Consider the following 20,533-nt stretch of genomic DNA (forward strand, 5'->3'; position numbering starts at 1 on the left):
GCCTCATTCCCAGAGTCTCCCAGACAGGGGGCCTCTTCACGAGGGGGCCCTGGAGTCATTTGATCCCATGGCTGCAGACAGCCCTTGGAAGGGAAGCAGCTGCTGATCTGCGGAGCTGGGTGGGGGGCATGTGAGACCTAGGCCGTGTCTGGAGCTGAGCTGACCCCATCAGGCTAGGGTGACTGGGCTGACCCACACCTCCCCAGCCCCTATTGGAGCAGCTGGCCTGTGTAGGAGAGGCCAGGAAGGAGTGTGCTGAGTTTCCTGGTTCTCAGCTCTGCCCGCGGGAGCACTTGAAGGGAGGCTGTTTGGCTCCCCGGCCCTGGCTGGGCCAGTCCTCTGGGAAGGGGCTGGCTGGAGAGACTGCAGGCCCTGAGCCCCAGCCTGGCCAGATGCTTTCCCTGGTGGTGATGCTGTAAAGGCCATGTGGAGGGACCCACCAGCTGCTGGTGGGGAAGGGGCTGGGAACAAAGGGGAGGCGGCACTGGGCCATGGCAGCTCTTGCTGTGCCCGGCCCTGCTTGGTCAGTGTGGATGGAAGATGGGTGTGGAATGGCGATTGTCACGTCTGCCGTGCTGTGCCACCCAACAGGCTTGCGGAGTCCTGGCGAGCCAGCTGCAAGGGGCTGGGGCTGACTAGCATGGGGTGCTTCAGTGAGTGTCATCACCCTGCTTCACAGGAGCAGAGCTGGGGATAAAACCCAGGGATTGTGACTCCTAGTGCCCCTGCTCTAGCCACTTGACCCTGCCGTCTCTGATCCCAGTAATGACTTTCTCTGTGAATCACTTCCATTTTCTTCCTGCATCTGACTCTGCAGTGCGAGCTCTGGGGGGTGGGGCTGCCAGTGGGGCAAGGCAGGCTGATTATCTGCGAATCCTCTCTCCAGGGCAGGGCTCCAGGCCCTGATGCTGGGGAGTTGGAACCAGATGGGGCTGAGCCCTGAAGACTGGACGCAGGGGGCCTGGGCAGCTCCTGGCAGTCTCTCTGCAGAGCTGGCTCTGACCTGTCACCCCGGTCATGGATTCCAGGGGGAAGAGGTTGGCGCCTGGCGGGGGCAGCGGCTGGCTCTGCAAGGGTAGCCTGGGTGGCCTTGTGCCCACCACTTCCTGCAGGGTGAGCCAGGAATAGCTGAACAGTTTCTGTGCTGTGCCGTCGCCTGGTCCCCGCTGCCTCTAGTGCCAGGCCACGGCACAGCCGCCGTGCAGGCAGGTGCTGGAGCTCCCTGTGGCAGGTTCCCCTCTCCTTGCTGCCTGCGCTGGAATGCCAGACAGGTGGATGGGCCTCCTGCTGCCCCGCCCCGAACAGGTGAATCACCGGCTGCTGCGCTGCCTGGCCAGGAGTAGGAGCAGGATCTGGATGGGGCCGCGCTGCCTGGCTGCTGGAAATCATGGGCGGGAGTGTGGGGCTGGAGCACCAACTGAATGCTGACCTGTGCCCCCCGCACCGCTCCTCTCTGCCAGAACAAGCACAGTGCCCCCTGCCCCAGCTCACTGGAGCAGGCTCCCATCTGCATGCTGGATTCTTTGTGCTCTGGAGACAGCCCCCCGGTGCTGTGGGAGGGGGGCAGATAGGATTGGGTGTGGGGGGCAGGAGCGGTGTGGCGGGGGGCACCAGGGATCAGGGAGGTGGGAGGGGCGCAGTGGAGGGCAGAGAAGATGGGGGGAGGGGTGGAAGGGGCACAGCAGAAGCAGAGATGATTGGAGGGGGTGGCAGAAATGAGCAGCTGTGGGAGGGAGAGGCATGGTGGGGCGCAGGGGGCAGAGAGGAGCAGCCGGAGGGCAGGAGAGGTACGGCAGGGATAGAGGAGTGGCCAGAGGAGGTAGAAGGGGGGCAGAAGGCAGAGAGGAGCAGCTGGGGGAAGGCTGGAGAGGGGCAGAGTGGAGCGGCTAAGATGGTGGGGGGAGGGGCAGTGGGGGGCAGCCAGGAGGGCAGAGAGGAGCGGTGGGGGCTCACAGGGGGCAGACAGGAGGGCAGAGAGGGGCTAGGGCAGAGAGGAGCGGCCCAGGGGCAGAGAGGAGCAGCCGGGGAGGATCACAGTGGGGCAGGGGACAGAGAGGACAGCTCTGGGGCAGAGCGGGCGAACTCTAGGCGGACAAACTCTGACTAGGGGACAGAGAGGAGCAGCCAGGGAGCAGAGAGGAGCAGCCGGGGGACTCTCCCTGCCGTTTGGCCCAGCATGGTGCTGGTGCTGCTGGAACCTGTCGAACGGGTTGGAGCCAGCTCAGGGGGGGGGAGGGGGGAGAAAATGTATCTCCACCCCAGTGCCAGAAATCTGCCCCCCCCCCCCAGTGTGCAGGGCCTCTTGTAGGGGGGCAGCTCCCTCTTGGCCCCATGAGCCCTACCGTGCCAGTCTGGAGCTGGGTTTTCAGCCTGGGTCCGTCTGCCAGGCACCCTCAGGGTGAGAAGGTGGGGATGGTTTAGGCTGGATTGAGCCCGCACAGATGGATGCAAAAGGAAAGGGTGCCGAATGAGAGTGGGAGCTGGAGAAGTGGGAAGGTGGGGGACAGGATTGGAGCAGGGTCTGATAGGGTGGGGGAAGTGGTGATGGGTGGGGGAATGGCCCATGGGGAGTATGTAAGTGGGGGACAGGATTGGAGCAGGGGCTGACAGGGCCAGGGGGATGGATGGGGAGGGGGCTGTTGGGGGAATGCATATGGGAGGATGGAATTGGAACAGGGGCGTGAGGTCAGGGAGTGCAGTAGGGACCACTGGGGAATGGGAGGGGGCACATGCCAGGGTAGCCCCCATCTGCCAGGTGAGGGGGCATTCTGGGAGCAGACAGGCTGTGTGGCCTGGTGGTCAGAGCAAGGGGAGGCGGGCTGGGAGTCAGGACTCCTGGGTTCTATTCTCTAAAGCTGGTTGCTGTCTCCTGCAGCTGGGAGGTATGGGGGGGAAGTTGTGCCCCTGTGCGCTCTCGTGCCAAGGGGCATCCCATCCCTCCAGGAGCGGGTGCTTGAGGCAGCTGCTGGGGTGACTCATGGGGTGACGCAGCAGTGGAGCCGCTGAGTCACCGCCCCACGGAGCGGGCTGGGTGCCGGGCTCCACTCCCCAGACATGAGCAGGCAGGACTATCGCCATGGGGCTGGGAAGGGGGCTGCCTTCCCAGCGTGGGAGCCTGACTCTGCCTGCTGGGGAGGGCGCTGCCAGGTTGTGGGATACAGGGCCCTGCTCCCCTACTGCTTCCTGCCACAGGGACGCCTGTCCCCACATCCCGTTTCCCTTTCCAGGGGCTGGGAAGCTTTGCCAACCCCAGCCTTGCACTCAGGGTGGCCCCCCGCACACATGCAGGAAGAGGGGAGTTGGCATCTCACCAAGTGCTGCTGGAGGGAGCCCAAAATGGAGTGTGCAGGATGGGGATGGGGGGTCCGCAGGGCATTCCTGGTCCATGCTGGGGCCAGTGGAGTTGCCTGTGTCACTGCTGGGGGGGCTGTGTGTCCTGGGCTGGTCAGTTGCATTTGCTGTGGCTGCTGCTGAGGCAGGCACAGCCATCTGCAGGCTCCTGGGGATGGGGAGGGGGAGGGAGGAGTTCCTACAGGCAGTATTGGTCAATGGATCTGAGCCGGCGGCAGGGGAGTTATGGTCTAGATGGGCCCATTGCTCTGATCTGGTCCAGTGCGGCAGGAGAGAAGGGCTCCAAGGCTGGATGGGCCCATGGGTGTGGCAGGCAGGGGGCATCTGGTCTGCGCTATCTCTCTCCTCACCATCCCTTTCCCCTGCCCCGTCTGTGCCCCCAGCACCATGCGTGCTCTAGCGCCGCGCTGCCCTCTCCTCTCCCTGTTGGGCCATGCCCCCAGCTCTGTGGGGTAGGGCCCAGCACTCTGGGGAGCTGGTGTAATTTCAGGCCTGGGCAGAGTCCCTGCTGTCCCGCAGTACTTGCGTGACCAGATGTCCCGGTTTTATAGGGACAGTCCCAATATTTGGGGCTTTTTCTTACATAGGCTCCTGTTCCCCCCCACCACCCCCTTCCCGATTTTTCACACTTGCTGGTCACCCTACGCGGTACCTGCCTGCAGGGCACTGGAGGGAGCAGGGCAGGAGCGCAGGATCTCCTCCAGTCCCAGCCTCTCCCAGCAGGGGATGCTGTATAGATAGAGCAGGCTGGGAGCTCCCGTGCTGCAGTGGGGTGAACTGAGCACCCCCCTGTTTCTTCTGCAGGGTGCCCCCCCCTCCGGAATTGAGGGCCTGGTTTGCAGGCCCTGGACTGCGGAGCAAACAGGCATTCTGCGTTGCCCTGGTAACGGCAGGCGAGGGTGGGGGTTGGCTGGAACCGCCGCTGAGCCGGAGACAGGAGCAGATTGGGGGGTATAATCTGTGCACCCGGACCCAGGCTGTGGTGCGGCTCCCCCCAGCTGGTGCCCTCTGGAGCCAGCCCAGCCTGCTGCCAGGTGCTGCCCAGCGCTGGCTCCATCCTGGGACCCGAGCTGTCGTCAGGAGCGAGCCGAGAACTGGGGCTGGGAGGCAGGATGGTCCTGTCCAGCCTGGCTCAGTCCGGCAGGCTTGGCTTCCCTCCCCTCCTCCGCCTCTCAGCCCCTGCACGCCGTGGGTCTCGGACCCAGCCCTGTGGTGCATGCTCCAGGCTGTTAGCCCGGCAGAGAGCCCTCCTGTGGCCTCCCCATTGCAGAGCTCCCAGCGTGCACTGCTCCAGCTTGGCTAGCTAGAGACCTGTGAGCTGGGCCTACCCTGGCTCAGTCCTATAGGACGTAGCCCTGGGGGGGGGGATGATTGTGGGAGGCAGGAGGGACTCTACCCTACTCCTTCTGCATGTGCCCCGAGGAGGTGAAGCTGGGGGGGAGCAGGGAACCAGAGAGGGGTGCGGACCTGCTGGCTGGGCCAGGTTCCACTGGGAGCGGGTTCCCCTACAGACGAGCTCTGGGCGGTGGGGTCCCGGGGTCGGAGCGGGGTCCCGGGGCCGCCCCTGCGGACGAGCTCTGGGCGGTGGGGTCCCGGGGTCGGAGTGGGGTCCTGGGGCCGCCCCTGTGGACGAGCTGTGGGCGGTGGGTCCCGGGGTCGTAGCTGGGTGCTGAGGCTGCCCCTGCGGACGAGCTCTGGGCGGTGGGGTCCCAGGGTTGGAGCGGGGTCCCAGAGCCGCCCCTGCGGACAAGCTCTGGGCGGTGGGGTCCCGGGGTCGGAGCAGGGGCCGGGCTTGGGCAGGTGCTAAGAGGTGCAGCGGCAGGTGAGCTCTTAGGAATGACGGGGTGTGGGGGGCTCAGGGAGTGGGTCCTGAATTGGCTGATGCCTGCTCTGCATGGTTTGTAGCGGGTGGGGGTGATTCTCTGCCGATCTGGGGTTAACAATAAAGCCCCATGTGGTGGTGCTGCTCTGCTAGTATAAAGGAGCCTTGTACTTGTGTAGCACGTCTCCTTCCCTGTGCAGGAATAGCTACACAATGGGGAGCCCTTTTGCACTGGCACAGATTCCCCCATGCTTGGAGTTGTACCCCGAAGCTGAGCCCAATCTGGTTTGCCAGCAGACCAATACTCAGGATTAGGAAGCAGAGTCAGACTCAATGGCCCCTTCTCCCCTGGCCCCAGCTATAGGCTGAGGCAGGGAGGATCCCTCTGGGGGAGCAGAGAGGGAGGCTTAAAAGCTTCAGTGGAGATCTGGCAAGGGCTGGGGGAACAAGGAGGGGGCAAAGTGAGCAGCTGGCACAATGATGAGTTCACGCTGGTGCCAACTGAGGCCCTGCAAAGGGAGCTGAGCCCACAGGGTGAATGGGCAGCACAGGACAGGGGGTGTTTGCAGCGGAGCAATGCCAAGCAATGCCTGTTGGAGGGAATAACCTGAGATCTGGGGCAGCCCCTAAGACCAGCACCAACTGTATGAGGGCCAGGCTACCTTGGGGACAGCTTGATGGAGCCACGGGGATGGAGATGGCTGATGTGCTGTGGCATGGGGGCCCATGGCTGGGTGCTGAGTGCAGGGCTGGGCGCCCACCCACAGAGCACAGTTGGGGGATGGGCTGAGCCAGAGACAACCCCCACCCCCGCAAGGAACCCCTGGCAACCAATAAAAGCAGAGGAAATTGATGGACTCTAACCCCAACCCTGCTCCGGAAAGAGAGACCAGTCGGAGACTCCATGATGCTGCCCCTAGGAAGTTCATTGCCAGTGACGTGATGTAGCAGGCACCCAGATGCAGTGGTGATGGGTGTGTGGCCTTCCTGCACTGGTTCCAGGCGCTTACCCTTAGTCTCGATCCTCCCCCTGAGGGAGGGACTCATACCAGTGTGCCCCCTCTCTGCAGGTGCCAGCCCGGGCTGATTGGCGAGCGTTGCCAGTTCCAGGACCCCTGCCACCAGTCGCCCTGTGCCAATGGGGGCGTGTGTGAGAGCTCCCTCAAGGATGGCACCGTGCAGTACCAGTGCACCTGCCCCAAGGGCTTCCGAGGTGCGGGTCATGTAGGTGGGGGGCATGCTGGTCTAGGGGAGGGGGTGGCACCCAGCTTGGCCTGGTTGGAAGAGGGGCCAGGATCTGACCAGGCTGGAGAGGAGGACCCATGCCACGCAGGCCTAGGGGAGATGGGGGATGGCAATGGGGGTGCTGTGGGAGATGGGGAGGGACCCTCAACCCAGCTGTGGGAGGGGAACAGAACCTGACTGAACAAGGCTGGGCACACCTTGGCCCCAGGGCGGTGACCTGCTCCGCCTAGTGGGGAGGGCTATCTGGGGTGTCCTCATGCCCAACCAGGCCCCGCTCACAGACCCCCCCCCACAGGTCAGGACTGCTCCCTGGCTGATGCCTGTGCCAACAACCCCTGCGCCAATGGGGCCCGCTGCACCAACTGGAACAGCCGCTACAACTGCACCTGCCCACCAGGCTACCAGGGCCGCAACTGCCGCATGGACGTGGATGAATGCCGGGCGTCGGGCGTCTGCCGCCATGGGGGCACCTGCTTCAACACGCCAGGCTCCTTCCGCTGCCAGTGCCCAGCCGGCTTCACGGGGCATTTGTGTGAAAGCGTCTACATGCCCTGCGCGCCCTCGCAGTGCCTCAACGGGGGCACGTGTCGCCAGACTGGGGAGCTGAGCTACGAGTGTGCCTGCCTGCCGGGTGAGGGGGTGGGGAGCTGGTGGGGGGGCTGGGGAGGGAGTGGGGTGCTGAGCAGAGTTTGGGGGCAGCACTCTGGGCTGCAGGGGTTGGCGGGTGGGGGCCTGGTGGGGACAGTGCTGGGGGAATCTGTTTGGGGGGGGATGCTGTTCCCCTTCCTTAGCCCTGGAGGCAGGCGTTGTTAGGAGTGTGCCTCTTCCCCTGTCCTGGCGCGTGTGCCCATGGGGCTAGCGGCTCCAGGCAGCACTGCAGGAAGCTCATCGGAAGCTGTAAATGGCGCTGGGAGAACTTGGACCCTGGCCAGGAAGGAAACAATCCCAGGGAGTGTCCGGGAGAGCAGCAGGGCCAGAGCTTGGGGGGCTCCCAACCATGGCCCATCCCATCCCCTCCCCACCCCTGCTCCCCAGAGCCCCCTTTGGCCCCCTCCCCAGCTCAAGCCAACCGTTTCTTTCTCCCCTGTTAATCCCTTCAGCCCCCAGCCCCCAAATAATGTCTCATTCTCATCTAAGCTGCAGCTCTGCTCCTGCCAAATCCTGCACCCTCTGCCAGCTGGCCTGGCACTGGGAACGCAGGGAAGGAGGGGTACGGTCTGGAGGACCCTGTGTGTGTGTGTGGGGGGGGGGGCAAGCCCTGTGGTCTGTGTGTGCGTGTACGGGGGACAGCAGGCTTGGGGGCACTGTGTTCATGTGAGGTGGGGGAGTGGGCTTGGGGACACTGTGGGGGAGCAGAGTTTTGGGGGTGCTGGGTGATCAGGGTTCGGAGAGCCGTGTGAGCAGGGTTTGGGGAGCTGTGTGTGCGTGTAGGGGGGAGCGGGCTCGGGGGCGCTGTATGTGCCAGGGGGCAGAGAGCTCAGGGGTGCTGTGTGTTTGTGTGGGAGCGGGCTCAGGGGTGCTGTGGGGGGGGAGTGGGCTTGGGGGTGCTGTGTGCATATTGGAGGAGCCGGCTCTTGGGGCGCTGTGTGTGCTGGGGGAAGAGAGCTCGGGTGCTGTGTGTCTGTGGGGGGGGACAGCGGGCTCGGGGACTCTGTGTGTGCATGTGTGGTGGAGCGGGCTCGGGGAGTTGTATGTGTGGGGGGAGCAGGCTCAGGGGCACTGTGGGGGAGCAGCGAGTTTTGGGGGTGCTGTGTGTGTGTGAGCAGGGTTCGGGGAGCTCTGTGTGTGTGTGTGGGGGAGAGCAGGCTCTGGGGCGCTGTGTGCGCGTGGGGGGGAGAGCGGGCTTGGGGGCGTTGTGTTCGAGTGGGGTGGGGGAATGGGCTCAGGGACGCTGTGTGCATGTGGCAGGAGCTGGCTCTGGGTCTGCTGTGTGTGCCAGGGGGCTGAGAGCTCAGGGGCGCTGTGTGGGGGAGCAGTGAGTTTTGGGGGCGCTGTGTGTGTGTGTGTGAGCAGGGTTTGGGGAGCTGTGCGTGTGGGGGGGAGCAGGCTCAGGGGAGCTGTGTCTGCCGGGGGACAGAGAGCTCAGCAATGCTGTGTGTGCTGGGGGGGACAGCAGGCTCGGAGGTGCTGTGTGGGGGGGAGCAGGCTCGGGGTGCTGTTGTGTGTGTAGCGGGGAAGAGGCTTGGGGGTGGTGTGGCGGGGTGGGGCAGTGAGCTTTGGGGGCACTGTGGGTGTGTGTGTGTGAGTGGGGCTTGTGGCGCTGTGTGTGGGGTGGGGGCAGCAGGCTCAGTCGCTGTGTGTGCGTGGCATGGGAGCGGGCTCGGGGCGCTGTGTGCGCCAGGGGACAAAGAGCTCAGGTGCTGTGTGTGGGGGGGGGTTGTGAGGGACAGCAGGCTCAGGGGCGCTGTGTGTGTCTGGGGGGGGGACAGTGGGCTCGGGAGTGCTGTGTGTGCGTTGGAGGAGCCGGCTCTTGGGCGCTGTGTGTGTGTGGGGGGGGGGAGAGCGGGCTCAGGGAGCTGGGTGTGTGTGTGGGGGGAGAGCGGGCTCAGGGAGCTGGGTGTGTGTGTGGGGGGGAGAGCGGGCTCAGGGAGCTGGGTGTGTGTGTGGGGGGGGAGTGGGCTCAGGGAGCTGTGTGTGTCTGTGGGGGGACAGTGGGCTTGGGGCTGCTGTGTGTGCGTGGGGGGGTTGTGGGCTCAGGGAGCTGTGTGCGCGTTGGAGGAGCCGGCTCTTGGGTGCTGTGTGTGCCAGGGGGCAGAGAGCTCAGGTGCTGTGTGTGCGTTGAGGGGACAGCGGGCTCGGGGGGTGCAGTGTGTCTCTGTGGGGGGACAGTGGGCTCGGGGGGTGCAGTGTGTCTCTGTGGGGGGACAGTGGGCTCGGGGGTGCTGTGTGCGCGTTGGAGGAGCCGGCTCTTGGGCACTGTGTGTGCCAAGGGGCAGAGAGCTTGGGTGCTGTGTGTGCATGGGGCAGGGTATAGCGGGTTTGGGGGCGCTGTGTGTGCGTGGGGGGGGGAGCGGGCTCAGGGAGCTGTGCGGGGGAGCAGCAAGTTTTGGGGGCTCTGTGTGTGTGTGAGAGCAGGGTTCAGGGGGCTGTGTCTGGGGGGGAGAGTAGGCTTGGGAGTGCTGTGTGTACGTGGGGGTGAGTGGGTTTGGGGGGGCTGTTCCTGCTGCAGCGTGGCCTAGGGCCGAGCAGAGCTGCGTGGAGCCAGAGGGGCAGGCAGCCCACCCGTTGCCCCCTGCAGCAAACCCTGCTGGGGCCTGTGCAGAGGGCCTCCCGCAGAATCTGGCCCGCCATGCTTGAGGCGGCTCTGCTGTGGCCTTGGGGCTTTTCTCACCCCTCCAGGCCAAGCTGCTGAATCTGCCATTGCCCTGGGGGTACCAGCCAGGGGAAGGTGGGCATGGGCATTGCAGGGCCTGGCCCAGGGCCTTGTCCCTTCAGGGCTTTGTCTGATAAATGCCGCACGACAAGCTCCTGGCTGGACCCCCTTCCTTGTCTGCAGTGACCCCTCATCCTGCTCCCTGACCCTTAGCAGAAGCTCCTGCTCCTGTTGCTGTGAGCCCCGGTGTGGGCAAAGGGGAAAACTGCCCTACCTCGCCCGGCCCTGCTGGGACCTGCATTTGTTCCAGGGGTCTGCTGGGTTGCAGCAAGGGGCAGGGGGCTGGATCCAGGACTCCTGGGTTCTATTCCCAACACTGAGCAGGGCGAGGGACTAGTGGGGTTGGGGGGTTGGGAGTCAGTTGCCTGGTCCCTGTTTCAAGTTTAGCCAGACTCTGTTTGGCCGGCTGCCTCTCAGATGGGGCTGGGGGGTAGATTCAAGCTCCGTGCCTCTTGGGGACTGGGTGGAGACGCTCTGGGCTGGGGAGCAGGTAGGAGACGTTCTGTGGCCAGGGCCGGGGTGCAGGTGGAGACGCTCAGGGCTGGGAGCAGGTGGAGGGGCCGGGGCCAGGGAGCGGGTGAGAGACACTTGGGCCGGGGAGCAGGTGGAGACGCTCGGGGCCAGGGCCGGGGAGTGGGTGGAGACGTTCAGGTCTGGGAGCGGGTGTACGCACACTCTCTGACTGGGTGGTGCTCTCTTTCTCCAGGTTTTGAAGGGCAAAACTGTGAGATCAACATTGATGATTGCCCGGGCCACAAGTGTCTGAACGGGGGCACCTGTGTGGATGGGGTCAACACCTACAACTGCCAATGCCCGCCTGAATGGACAGGTACCACCTAGTGCCCTGCTCAGCGGCAGTAGTTAACCGCTCGCTGGCCACCCCTAGCAGTGCAGCCAGCTCTATGGGTCCTGAGCCTTAGAGCCAACATCTAACCGTGTGGGGCACGGACCGTGTGTCCAGCAGCCCAGGGTTGCCATAGGACCCCAGGAGGAATGTGACACAGGGCCTTCCCTTCTGAAGGGGGTGCCGGCTCTGATCCAGTCCCAGGGCAGGAGTCTGGCTGGCTCAGAGGGTGGGGAATGGGACACAGGGCCTTTCCCCTTTACGGGGCGCTGGTTCTGATCCCGCCCCAGGGCTGGGGACTGATTGGCTGAGGTGGTGGGGAATGGGACACGGGGCCTTTCCCCTTTACGGGGCGCTCGTTCTGATCCTGCCCCAGGGTTGGGGACTGATTGGCTGAGGTGGTGGGGAATGGGACACGGGGCCTTTCCCCTCTAGGGGTGCTAGCTCTAACCTGCCCAGGCTCAGCCCCCTTCTCCCCCAGGCCAGTTCTGCACAGAGGACGTAGATGAGTGCCAGCTGCAGCCCAATGCCTGCCACAATGGGGGCACCTGCTTCAACACCAACGGTGGGCACACCTGCGTGTGCGTCAACGGCTGGACGGGCGAGAGCTGCAGTGAAAACATTGATGACTGTGCCACGGCCGTCTGCTTCAACGGGGCCACCTGCCACGACCGCGTGGCCTCCTTCTACTGTGCCTGCCCCATGGGCAAGACAGGTGAGGGGGGAGGGGGGGGTCCGGCCTGGCTCAGCCCAACCTCAGATCTCCTAGCACCCGTCACCAGGGGATTTGGGATTCTTCTCCCCATGCTTAACCCCTCCCCCTGACAGTATGTGGCGAGCTGAGGGGATGGGGCTTAGGGGTTGGCCAAGGGGATGGGAAGGGCTAGGAAGGACCTGAAGGGGCAGGGGGTGGCTGAGTGGATGGGGGCAGAAGGAGTGGAAGCGGGTGGGAGGGAGACCTGAGGAGAGGGTGACAGGCTGGCTGAATGGAAGGAGTTGAGAGGAAGGCTGTGAGGGGTAGGGAGCTGGGGCAGGGGAATGGTGTGGGAGGGCTGGAGCTGGCTGCTGGGGGTTGGTGGGTGTGGGGGAACTGGAGCCAGCTGGGGAGTGTGTGGGTGTGGGAGGACTGGGAATGGTTGGGTGGGGATTGGTGGGTGTCTATGTGGGTGGGAAATACTGGGGCCAGCTGTGGGGGGAGGGTGTTGGTGGATCTGTGTGGGTGTGGGGGACTGGGGCTGGCTGGGGGTAGGAGTTGGTGTGTGCAGGTGGGGGTGTGTGACTGGGGCCATCTGGGGGAGTTGGTGGGTCTGTGGGGTGGGAGAGGCCGTGGCCGGCTGGATGAGGGTTGGTGTGTGTCTGCAGGTGTGGGGGGAGGGGGGGACCAGGGCTGGCTGAGTGGCTCTGTGGGTGGGGAGGACTGGGGCTGGCTGCGGGGGGTGGGGGGGCTTGGTGGGTCTGTGTGAGGGCACTGGATCTAGCAGGGGGTAGGAGTTGGTGTGGGGGGGTTGGTGGGTGTTTGTGCAGGTGCGGGGGACTGGGGCCGGCTGAGGGGGTTGGTGGGTGTCTGTGCGGGAGGCCAGGGCCAGCTGGGTGGGGAGGTTTGTTGTGTGTGGATGGGGAGGAGGGATGGGGGGCATTGCCTTAGCCTTCCAGGATGGGGCTGGCACGCTGCTCCCTGAGGGCCAGGCTAGCTGGGCTTCTGCAGGGTGGTTGCCTCGCTGCTGCCTACACCCCCTCACTCCCTCCCTCTGCCAGGTCTCCTGTGCCACCTGGACGACGCCTGCGTCAGCAACCCCTGTCATGAGGATGCCATCTGCGACACCAACCCTGTGAATGGCCGGGCCATTTGCACCTGCCCCCCAGGCTTCACTGGGGGGGCCTGTGACCAGGATGTGGATGAGTGCTCTATTGGTGAGGAAAGGGGCCCTTTGCTCAGTGATGGGGTCGGGGTGGGGGAGGTTGGGCCAGGATTCGGGGGAGGAGGAGCTGGCCGGCCGGCCCTTTGCTCAGTGATGGGGTTGGAGTGGGGGAGGCCTGGCTGGGATCGGGGTGAGGCAAGGGTTGGGGGGTCTGGCCCCCACCCTGTCTCTGACTTGGGCACGTCCCTGCAGGCGCCAACCCGTGCGAGCACTTTGGCCGCTGTGTGAACACGCAGGGCTCCTTCCAGTGTCAGTGCGGGCGTGGCTATACGGGTCCCCGCTGCGAGACTGACATCAACGAGTGCCTGTCCATGCCCTGCCAGAACGACGCCACCTGCCTTGACCGCATTGGGGAGTTCACCTGCATCTGCATGGCGGGTGAGTGCCCTGGGCCCCCAGCATTCCCCCCGCCCAGCTCAGCTTGCCCCAGAACAGCTGAGTGGCAGCTTAGGAGCCCTTGGGGATGCATGTGCTCTGGGGTTGGGGCCCTGCCTTGTGGGGAGACTGGCTCTCTCCATCTTTTCTCCCCGCCATACACCGGGACTCTGAGCACAGCCTGTGTCCAGGAGCGCCAGATCACCTGGGGAATGGGGGCCAGTTTATCCCCCGAGACACCAAATGCTGGTTAAGTGATTGTGAAGTTGACTGCGAGTCAAGATTCCTGGGTTCTCTCCCCAGCTTGGGGAGGTGAGCATTGTGCTGTCGATTCAGGGGCTGGCTGGCCTGAGTATCTGGGAATGAGAGATGTGATTCTTCCCCCTCCCCCAGGGCAGCTGCAAGGCATCACCTTCTAACAACACCTCACAGTGAGTTTGTTGGGACTCGGCCCAATGCCCAGCGGGGTGGGAACCTGGGTCCCCCGCCCTGTATCCCAGCTGGCTCTAGCCAGCGTCCTTGCTGGCAGCCCCAGCTGAGAGGCCAGGGCTGGATGGGCGTTGGGTGCCCCTCTGTGACGGGGCTCCCCGTGGGCAGAGCCTGGCCTGGCCTGCATTCCTCTCCTGTCCAGAGCAGGGAATCCTGGCTTGGCTCGGCTCCCAGGGATTGGGAGCCATTGGGAAGCCCAGGCGCCTGGGGTGAGGGCCCCTCCCCTGGCAGCTGGATGGAGGGATCCCGGGGGCTGGGCCTGGCAGGGAAGGCTGCTGTGCTTAATTTGGAATGAAAGAGGTGCCAGGGTTCAAGCATAACACATGCGGCAAGCCCAGAGGTGCTGGGGCTCAGCCCTGGCAAGCCCTGACACAAGTTAAGCACTGGAAGACTGGCTGTGGAGTCAGCTCCTCACCCAGAGGTGCCGGAGGGGCAGGGGGTGCATAGCTGGCAGCCAGACGGTGGGAGCGCAGGGCTGTGCCTGGAATACTAATGGGGTTGGGGGAGGCCTGCGCGGGGCTGGCCTGCTCCTTTTTGTCTCCCTGCTACCCCCTGTGGGGAGGAATCTTCCCCTCGTTAATTTCAGCCCTTTGTGAGGCTGGAGCTGGGGGGAGGGGCAGTGCCGGCACTGCCCTCGCCAGGGCACCGGGCCCTCTTCCCTGGTCCAGCACCCTGGTCTCTGCTGCTCCACGCTGGTACCTGGTCATCCTGATGGGAAGGGGGCCTGCGGTGCAGGAGGGTGAAGGAGCCATAGCGCCTCTGCCCCAATGCCTGCGCCAGAGATGTGGGAACCAGGGAATGGGCACAAAACCAACCCACAGACTCCACGTGCCCCCACCGCCTGTCCGCTCCGGGGGCCACACACACAGCTCAGCTCAGAGCGTAGAGGAGGGATCGGTGCTCTTCTATCTCTGGGGGGGGACTGGGAGTCAGGACTCCTGGGCTCGGTCCCCAGCTCTGGGAGGGGTGTGAGGCCTAGTGGGTAGAGCAGGGGGCCCGGGAGCCAGGACCCTGGAATTCTGTCTCTCCAGCTCTGCCACTGACTGGCCTGGGCTCTGGGCGAGGGTTTCACCTCTGCATGAAATACCATCCCTGTGCTTGATGCTTTGTTAAAGTCCCTGAACCAAGCAGCGCCAGCACCCCCTCCAAACCATACAGTTTTATAGGGGACCCACTGCCCTTCAACCGGCAGTACTGGCAGCCCTGGGCTGGGTGTGTCCATGGAGCAGTGCGGGGGTGGGGGTGGGGTCTGGATAGTGAGCTTGGGGGATAATAGTTCAGGAGCCCCCAGGCCCCTGGCTCCCTCCATTCACAGCCAGGGCAGCGCAGCCATCGGGAGCTTCTGTCTGGCTGAGGCTGGAGGGTGCTGTGGGCCTGGCCCAGAGGCACTGGGATTTATGGGGAAAGGGGGCTCCCAGATTGTAATGGGGGCTGGGAGAGGGCTGTGGGGGGCAGGAATTTCCAAATGCGGCATTGTCTCCCCACCCCCTGTGTGGCCAGCTGCAGGAGGAGCCATAGCCTCAGGGTGCAAGGCCTTCCGGCCATATGGGAGCAGCCTGTCCATGGGGTGGGGTCACAGCTGTGGTGGAAACCGGGGCTGCTGAACCCCCAGGGGGAGAGGGTACGGCTGGCTCTGCTCTCCATAGCCTGGGCACTCCCTGCTCCCCCAGACTGCTGCCTCCCCAGCACCTCTGTGTTTTCTGCGGCCCCAGATCCGCCCCCAGAGATGCATTGCCCCCCAACACTGCCCTCTCCTGTCACACCCCACAGGGGACAAGAGCCCCCACTGCTGCAGCCTCAAGCAGAGTGTCAGCCCACCTGTGTAGGGGGATCCCACTGCCCTAGTATTGGGACCCTCTCTGGTAATGGGCTTACTCCAGACCCACCCCCCCCACAGCCTCTCTGCCCCATGGCGCAGCCATAACCCCACACAGTCTGCTGCTTCCCCTGGCAGTGCCCTGCCCTCTCAGAGTCTGCCACCACCCCGCCTCCTTTGCCCCATGGCACTGCCCTTCCTCCACATAGCTTGCCACCTCCCCATGGCACTGCTCTGCCCCCATAGCCTGCCACTTTCCCTGCCCTATGGCGCTGCCCTGCCCCCACAGAGCCTGCCACCTCCTTGCCTCCCCTGCCCCATGGCACTGCCCTCCCTCCACGTACCCTGCCACCTCCCCCGCCGCATGCCGCTGCCTGCCCCACATGGCCTCTGCATGCAGCCTTGCCCCTGCCCCATCTCTAACATTGCCTCTGGGTTCTGGCTGCAGGGTTCAGCGGCACGTTTTGTGAGATCAATGTTGATGAGTGCGACAGCAACCCCTGTGTCAATGGCGGGGTCTGCCGGGATGGCGTCAATGGCTTCACCTGCACCTGCCCCTCCGGTGAGTCTGGCTCCTCCTGGGGCCGTGGGCTGGGGGCAGGCACAGAGCTCCCAGCGCGGCCTGGCTGGGTCCGGGGCCATGGGCTTGGGGGCAGGCACAGAGCTCCCAGCGCGGCCTGGCTGGGCTCATGGAAGTGCCCCGGGCTGGGCTCATGGAAGTGCCGCAGGCTGGGCCCAGCAGCAGGGGGCCTATGGGGCGGAGGGGAGGGGGCTCTGACTGGGGAACCATAACACACCCCCCTCCACTCCTCCGCCCCATACCTGCACTGCTCCTTTCACCCCGGAGGCCACCTCTTGCAGGGCTGATGGACAGCCAGGCCGGGGCTGTCCCTGCTGACTGGGGACAATGGCACCTTTGTTCTCCTGGGGCTGCCTCCCTGCTGGCACACAGCCCCCTGAACCTAATTTACATATGGGGCAGACGCTGGCGAGGGGGAGGGGAGGGGAGCTGGCCTGCCCCATTGCCGGGCCCAGTGGGGAGCCTATGCCATGGGCCTGCACAGCACCCGCCTCTGGGACAGGATGTCCCCATCCAGCTCGCTTGCAGATCCACCAAGCTTGCGCCCAGTCCCTCCCCCAGAGCCTGTGCCCTGTCCCGGAGCTCTTATCCCTCCCACCCTTGGACCCTGCACCCCATCCTGGAGCCCCGCTCCCCTCCCCCCCCCGAGCCTGCTCCCTGCCCCTGAGTCCCTCTCTTCTCCCACTCCTGGACCCTGCGTCCCATCCCAGAGTTCCTCTCCTGCCCCACTCCCACCCCCAGACCCTGCACCCTTCCTCTTAGCTCCTCTCCTGTCCCAGGCCCTGCATCCCGCCCCAGACCCTGCACCCCGCTCCCCAGGGCCTGTACCCCCAACTCTGGAGCTCAGCTCCCCGCACCACTGTGGCCTACTCCCTGGCCACAGCATATTCCTGTCCCTCTTACTTCCATGGCATCCCTCCCCCCGAACTCCTTTGTCCACTTGACCCCTTGCTGTAGCCCAACCCTGACCTGGAGCCTTTGCCTGAAGTTGCTCCAAGCTGCACCCCACCCCAGAACTGCAGGCGACAGGGCTTCCTCGTAGCTCCTCGATATGGGGCTGCCCCTCACCTCCACACTGCCCCCCAGATATGGAATGGGCTGCCCCGCACTTACCCCCAGATGTGCCTGGCTGACCCTCCCTCGCTCGGCCCCCAGCATCTGTCCCCGAGCAGGGCTGTGTCTGAGAGCACAGCCGAGGGAACGCTCCCAGGTTGTGCCGCCCTCTGGGGCTGTCCCAGCGCTCCGGGTGGGGACTGGGGGCTCTGTGGGGAGTCAGCGTAGGGCCCTGGCATACATTTGAACCCCCTGCCTTTCTGTGCCCAGGCTTCTCCGGTTCCATGTGCCAAATCGACATTGACGAGTGTGCCAGCACGCCCTGCCAGAACGGTGCCAAGTGCGTGGACCGGCCCAACGCCTATGAGTGCCGCTGTACTGAGGGTGAGTGAGGGCTGGCGTTGAGGCCTGGGTGCTCTGTGGCCTCAGCACAGGCTGGGCGGCTTGTCCCACGGGGCCACAATAGTTCCTCCCATCAGCAAGGGGCAGCGGTGCTCCATGCCACCCCCATTCCCAGGCGTGGCTAGGGCCCCCACCCAGCAGTCTGGGGAAGACACTGCTGCTGCATCCCCAACCATAAGGGGGTCAGGGGTATGTGTGTATTAAACAGAGGCATTCGTGGTGCCCGGGAATGGGGAGATGGTGCCAAGGCTGGAACCCACCTGCTAGCCACACTCTATGGGGGGGCTCCCCTTACCCCATCGGAGCCCCCTCCCCTCACAGCATGGAGGATGGAGGGCCAGGTCTGGCAATGTGTGGGGCCGGTTGCCTGCACTGGGGACCCATGGCTGGGGTCACATTCCATGGGGCTGGGCTGTCCCCTTCCTGGGCCCTCCGGCATCTGGAGACGGGACAAGAATGGAGCTGCTGGAGTCTGTCCCATGCGGGCATCCCCTCCCCAACAGGCGGGGGTGGCGCTAACCACATGCCTTGTGGCTGCAGGGCAGTCGGGCCACCCCAGCGTCACTCAAACCTGGCACTGCCCCGCGAGGAGGGTCAGAGCCAAGCCCCCCTACCCTCTGCTCCCTCCCCCAGGCTTCGAGGGCACGCTGTGCGAGAAGAACATTGATGACTGCTCTCCCGACCCCTGCCACCATGGCACCTGCCTGGACGGCATTGCCAGCTTCACCTGCTCTTGTGCTGCCGGCTACACTGGCTACCGCTGCGAGAACCAGCTCAACGAGTGCCACAGCAGTCCCTGCCAACATGGGGGCAAATGCATCGACCGCATCAACAAGTACCAGTGCAACTGCCTTCCTGGCACCTCAGGTGGGGGCAGGGCTGGGGGCCTGCATCGCGCTGGCTGGGTCTGCCGCCCTGCCCCATCCCCACGGTCCCTGGCACCGCCCCGCTCCATCCTCAGGGGTGCACAGTGCTCCTCCTCTGCATCCCCAGGGTCCATGGCTCCTCCCCACCCCAGGGGCACACTGTGCTCCTTTCCGCCATGTGCCTATACTGCCCCCCTCACTCCCCCTCCTGGTCCATGGCCCCTCCCTCCCCTGGGTCCCTGCGTTCCCTTACCTGCAGCCCTAGGACATGCACAACCCCCACCTCAGAACACACCAGCCCCCGGTGCTGGCCCCCAGTCCCAGGGCACATCCGCTGCCCCCTCTCTCCTGGCTCCCCTCACTCCCACCCATCTAGCCCTAGGGCATGTGCTGTCCCCAGGAATACGCTATCCCCCCAGCTCCCTACCCGGTGTTTCTGCCCTCCGGCCATGGGGTGAGGTTCCCCGTGTGCTGTGGGGCACTGGCAGTGGCTGGCTGGCGCGGATGTAAGGCAGCCCCTCTCTCCAGGCGTGAATTGCGAGGTGAACTTTGATGACTGTGCCAGCAACCCCTGCGACTACGGCATCTGCCACGACGGCATCAACCGCTATGACTGCGTCTGCAAGCCTGGCTTCACAGGTGGGGCAGGGACGGGGCCCAGTTCCAGGGAGCCCTGGCTTTGGGGGGTGGGTGGGGTGGGGTCCTGTGACCCTGATTCTGAGAGGATGGGGATGAGGGGAGCTGTTAGGGGTGGGGCCTAACTCTGGGGTGGTGGGGCCCTAGCTCTGTGCGGGTGGATGGGGGGTGGGAGCTGGGCCCCGTCATCCTGGCTTCGTGGGGTGGGGTTCTGGCTCTGGGGGTGTGTGGGGGCTAGGCCAGGGAGTGTCCTGGGCCGAGCCATATGGGGTGCCCATGCCAAGTGGGCGTGTCTCACAGGGCCCCTGTGCAACGTGGAGATCGATGAGTGCGCGTCCAGCCCCTGCCAGAATGGCGGCACCTGCCTGGACAGCGAGAACGGCTTCACCTGCCTCTGCCCCGAGGGCTTCCACGACCCCCACTGCTACTCTGAGGTGGACGAGTGCAGCAGCAGCCCCTGCGTGCATGGAGCCTGCCGCGACGACATCAACGGGTGAGGGAGCGCTGCGTCCGCCCGTCCGGTCTCCACCCCGCCCCGCCTGTGTATGCCCACCCTGCCGCGCCCTGCCCTGCGTCCACCCGCCCTGCCCTTCATCCATCTGCCCTGCCTGCGTCCACCCGCCCGGCCCTTGCCCTGCCCTGCCCTGACCTGCCCTGCGTCCACCCGCCCTGCCCTTCATCCATCTGCCCTGCCTGCGTCCACCCGCCCGGCCCTTGCCCTGCCCTGCCCTGACCTGCCCTGCGTCCACCCGCCCTGCCCTTCATCCATCTGCCCTGCCTGCGTCCACCCGCCCGGCCCTTGCCCTGCCCTGCCCTGACCTGCCCTGCGTCCACCCGCCCTGCCCTTCATCCATCTGCCCTGCCTGCGTCCACCCGCCCGGCCCTTGCCCTGCCCTGCCCTGACCTGCCCTGCGTCCACCCGCCCTGCCCTTCATCCATCTGCCCTGCCTGCGTCCACCCGCCCGGCCCTTCATCCATCTGCCCTGCCTGCGTCCACCCGCCCGGCCCTTGCCCTGCCCTGCCCTGACCTGCCCTGCGTCCACCCGCCCTGCCCTTCATCCATCTGCCCTGCCTGCGTCCACCCGCCCTGCCCTTGCCCTGCCCCGACCCGCCCTGCCTGCATCCACCCGCCCGGCCCTTGCCCTGCCCTGACCTGCCCGGCGTCCACCCCCCTGCCCTACCCCCACCCCGCCCTGCCCTGCGTCCACCCACCCTGCCACGCCCTGCCCTGCCCCAGCCCTGCGTCCACCCGCCCTACCCCGGCCCTGTGTCCACTCGCCCTGCCCCTGCCCTACCCCGGCCCTGCGTCCACCCGCCCGGCCCTTGCCCTGCCCTGACCCGACCTGCCCTGCGTCCACCCGCCCTGCCCTTCATCCATCTGCCCTGCCTGCGTCCACCCGCCCTGCCCTTGCCCTGCCCCGACCCGCCCTTCCTGCGTCCACCCGCCCGGCCCTTGCCCTGCCCTGACCTGCCCTGCGTCCACCCCCCCTGCCCTACCCCCACCCCGCCCTGCCCGCGTCCACCCGCCCTGCCCTGCGTCCACCCACCCTGCCACGCCCTGCCCTGCCCCGGCCCTGCGTCCACCCGCCCTACCCCGGCCCTGTGTCCACTCGCCCTGCCCCTGCCCTACCCCGGCCCTGCGTCCACCCGCCCGGCCCTTGCCCTGCCCCGACCCGCCCTGCCTGCGTCCACCCGCCCGGCCCTTGCCCTGCCCCGACCCGCCCTGCCTGCGTCCACCCGCCCGGCCCTTGCCCTGCCCTGC

General features: G+C 65.7%; 1 protein-coding gene across 2 annotated transcripts in view; it reads left to right on the forward strand.

The window, feature by feature from the left end:
• The window catches only part of NOTCH3 (notch receptor 3), a 51,792-nt gene that overhangs the window by 15,011 nt on the left and 16,248 nt on the right, over positions 1 to 20,533 (forward strand). For both annotated transcript variants that reach the window (XM_038378552.2, XM_038378551.2), the window contains exons 3-13: positions 6,244 to 6,386; positions 6,714 to 7,049; positions 10,498 to 10,620; positions 11,117 to 11,350; positions 12,391 to 12,546; positions 12,747 to 12,932; positions 15,683 to 15,796; positions 17,138 to 17,251; positions 17,903 to 18,136; positions 18,664 to 18,774; positions 19,072 to 19,264. In XM_038378552.2, coding sequence (XP_038234480.1) covers positions 6,244 to 6,386; positions 6,714 to 7,049; positions 10,498 to 10,620; positions 11,117 to 11,350; positions 12,391 to 12,546; positions 12,747 to 12,932; positions 15,683 to 15,796; positions 17,138 to 17,251; positions 17,903 to 18,136; positions 18,664 to 18,774; positions 19,072 to 19,264 — 1,944 coding nt within the window. The remainder of the gene's footprint in view (positions 1 to 6,243; positions 6,387 to 6,713; positions 7,050 to 10,497; positions 10,621 to 11,116; positions 11,351 to 12,390; positions 12,547 to 12,746; positions 12,933 to 15,682; positions 15,797 to 17,137; positions 17,252 to 17,902; positions 18,137 to 18,663; positions 18,775 to 19,071; positions 19,265 to 20,533) is intronic.

The sequence above is a fragment of the Dermochelys coriacea genome, chromosome 20, assembly GCF_009764565.3.
Source record: "Dermochelys coriacea isolate rDerCor1 chromosome 20, rDerCor1.pri.v4, whole genome shotgun sequence".
NCBI classification, from domain to species: domain Eukaryota; kingdom Metazoa; phylum Chordata; order Testudines; family Dermochelyidae; genus Dermochelys; species Dermochelys coriacea.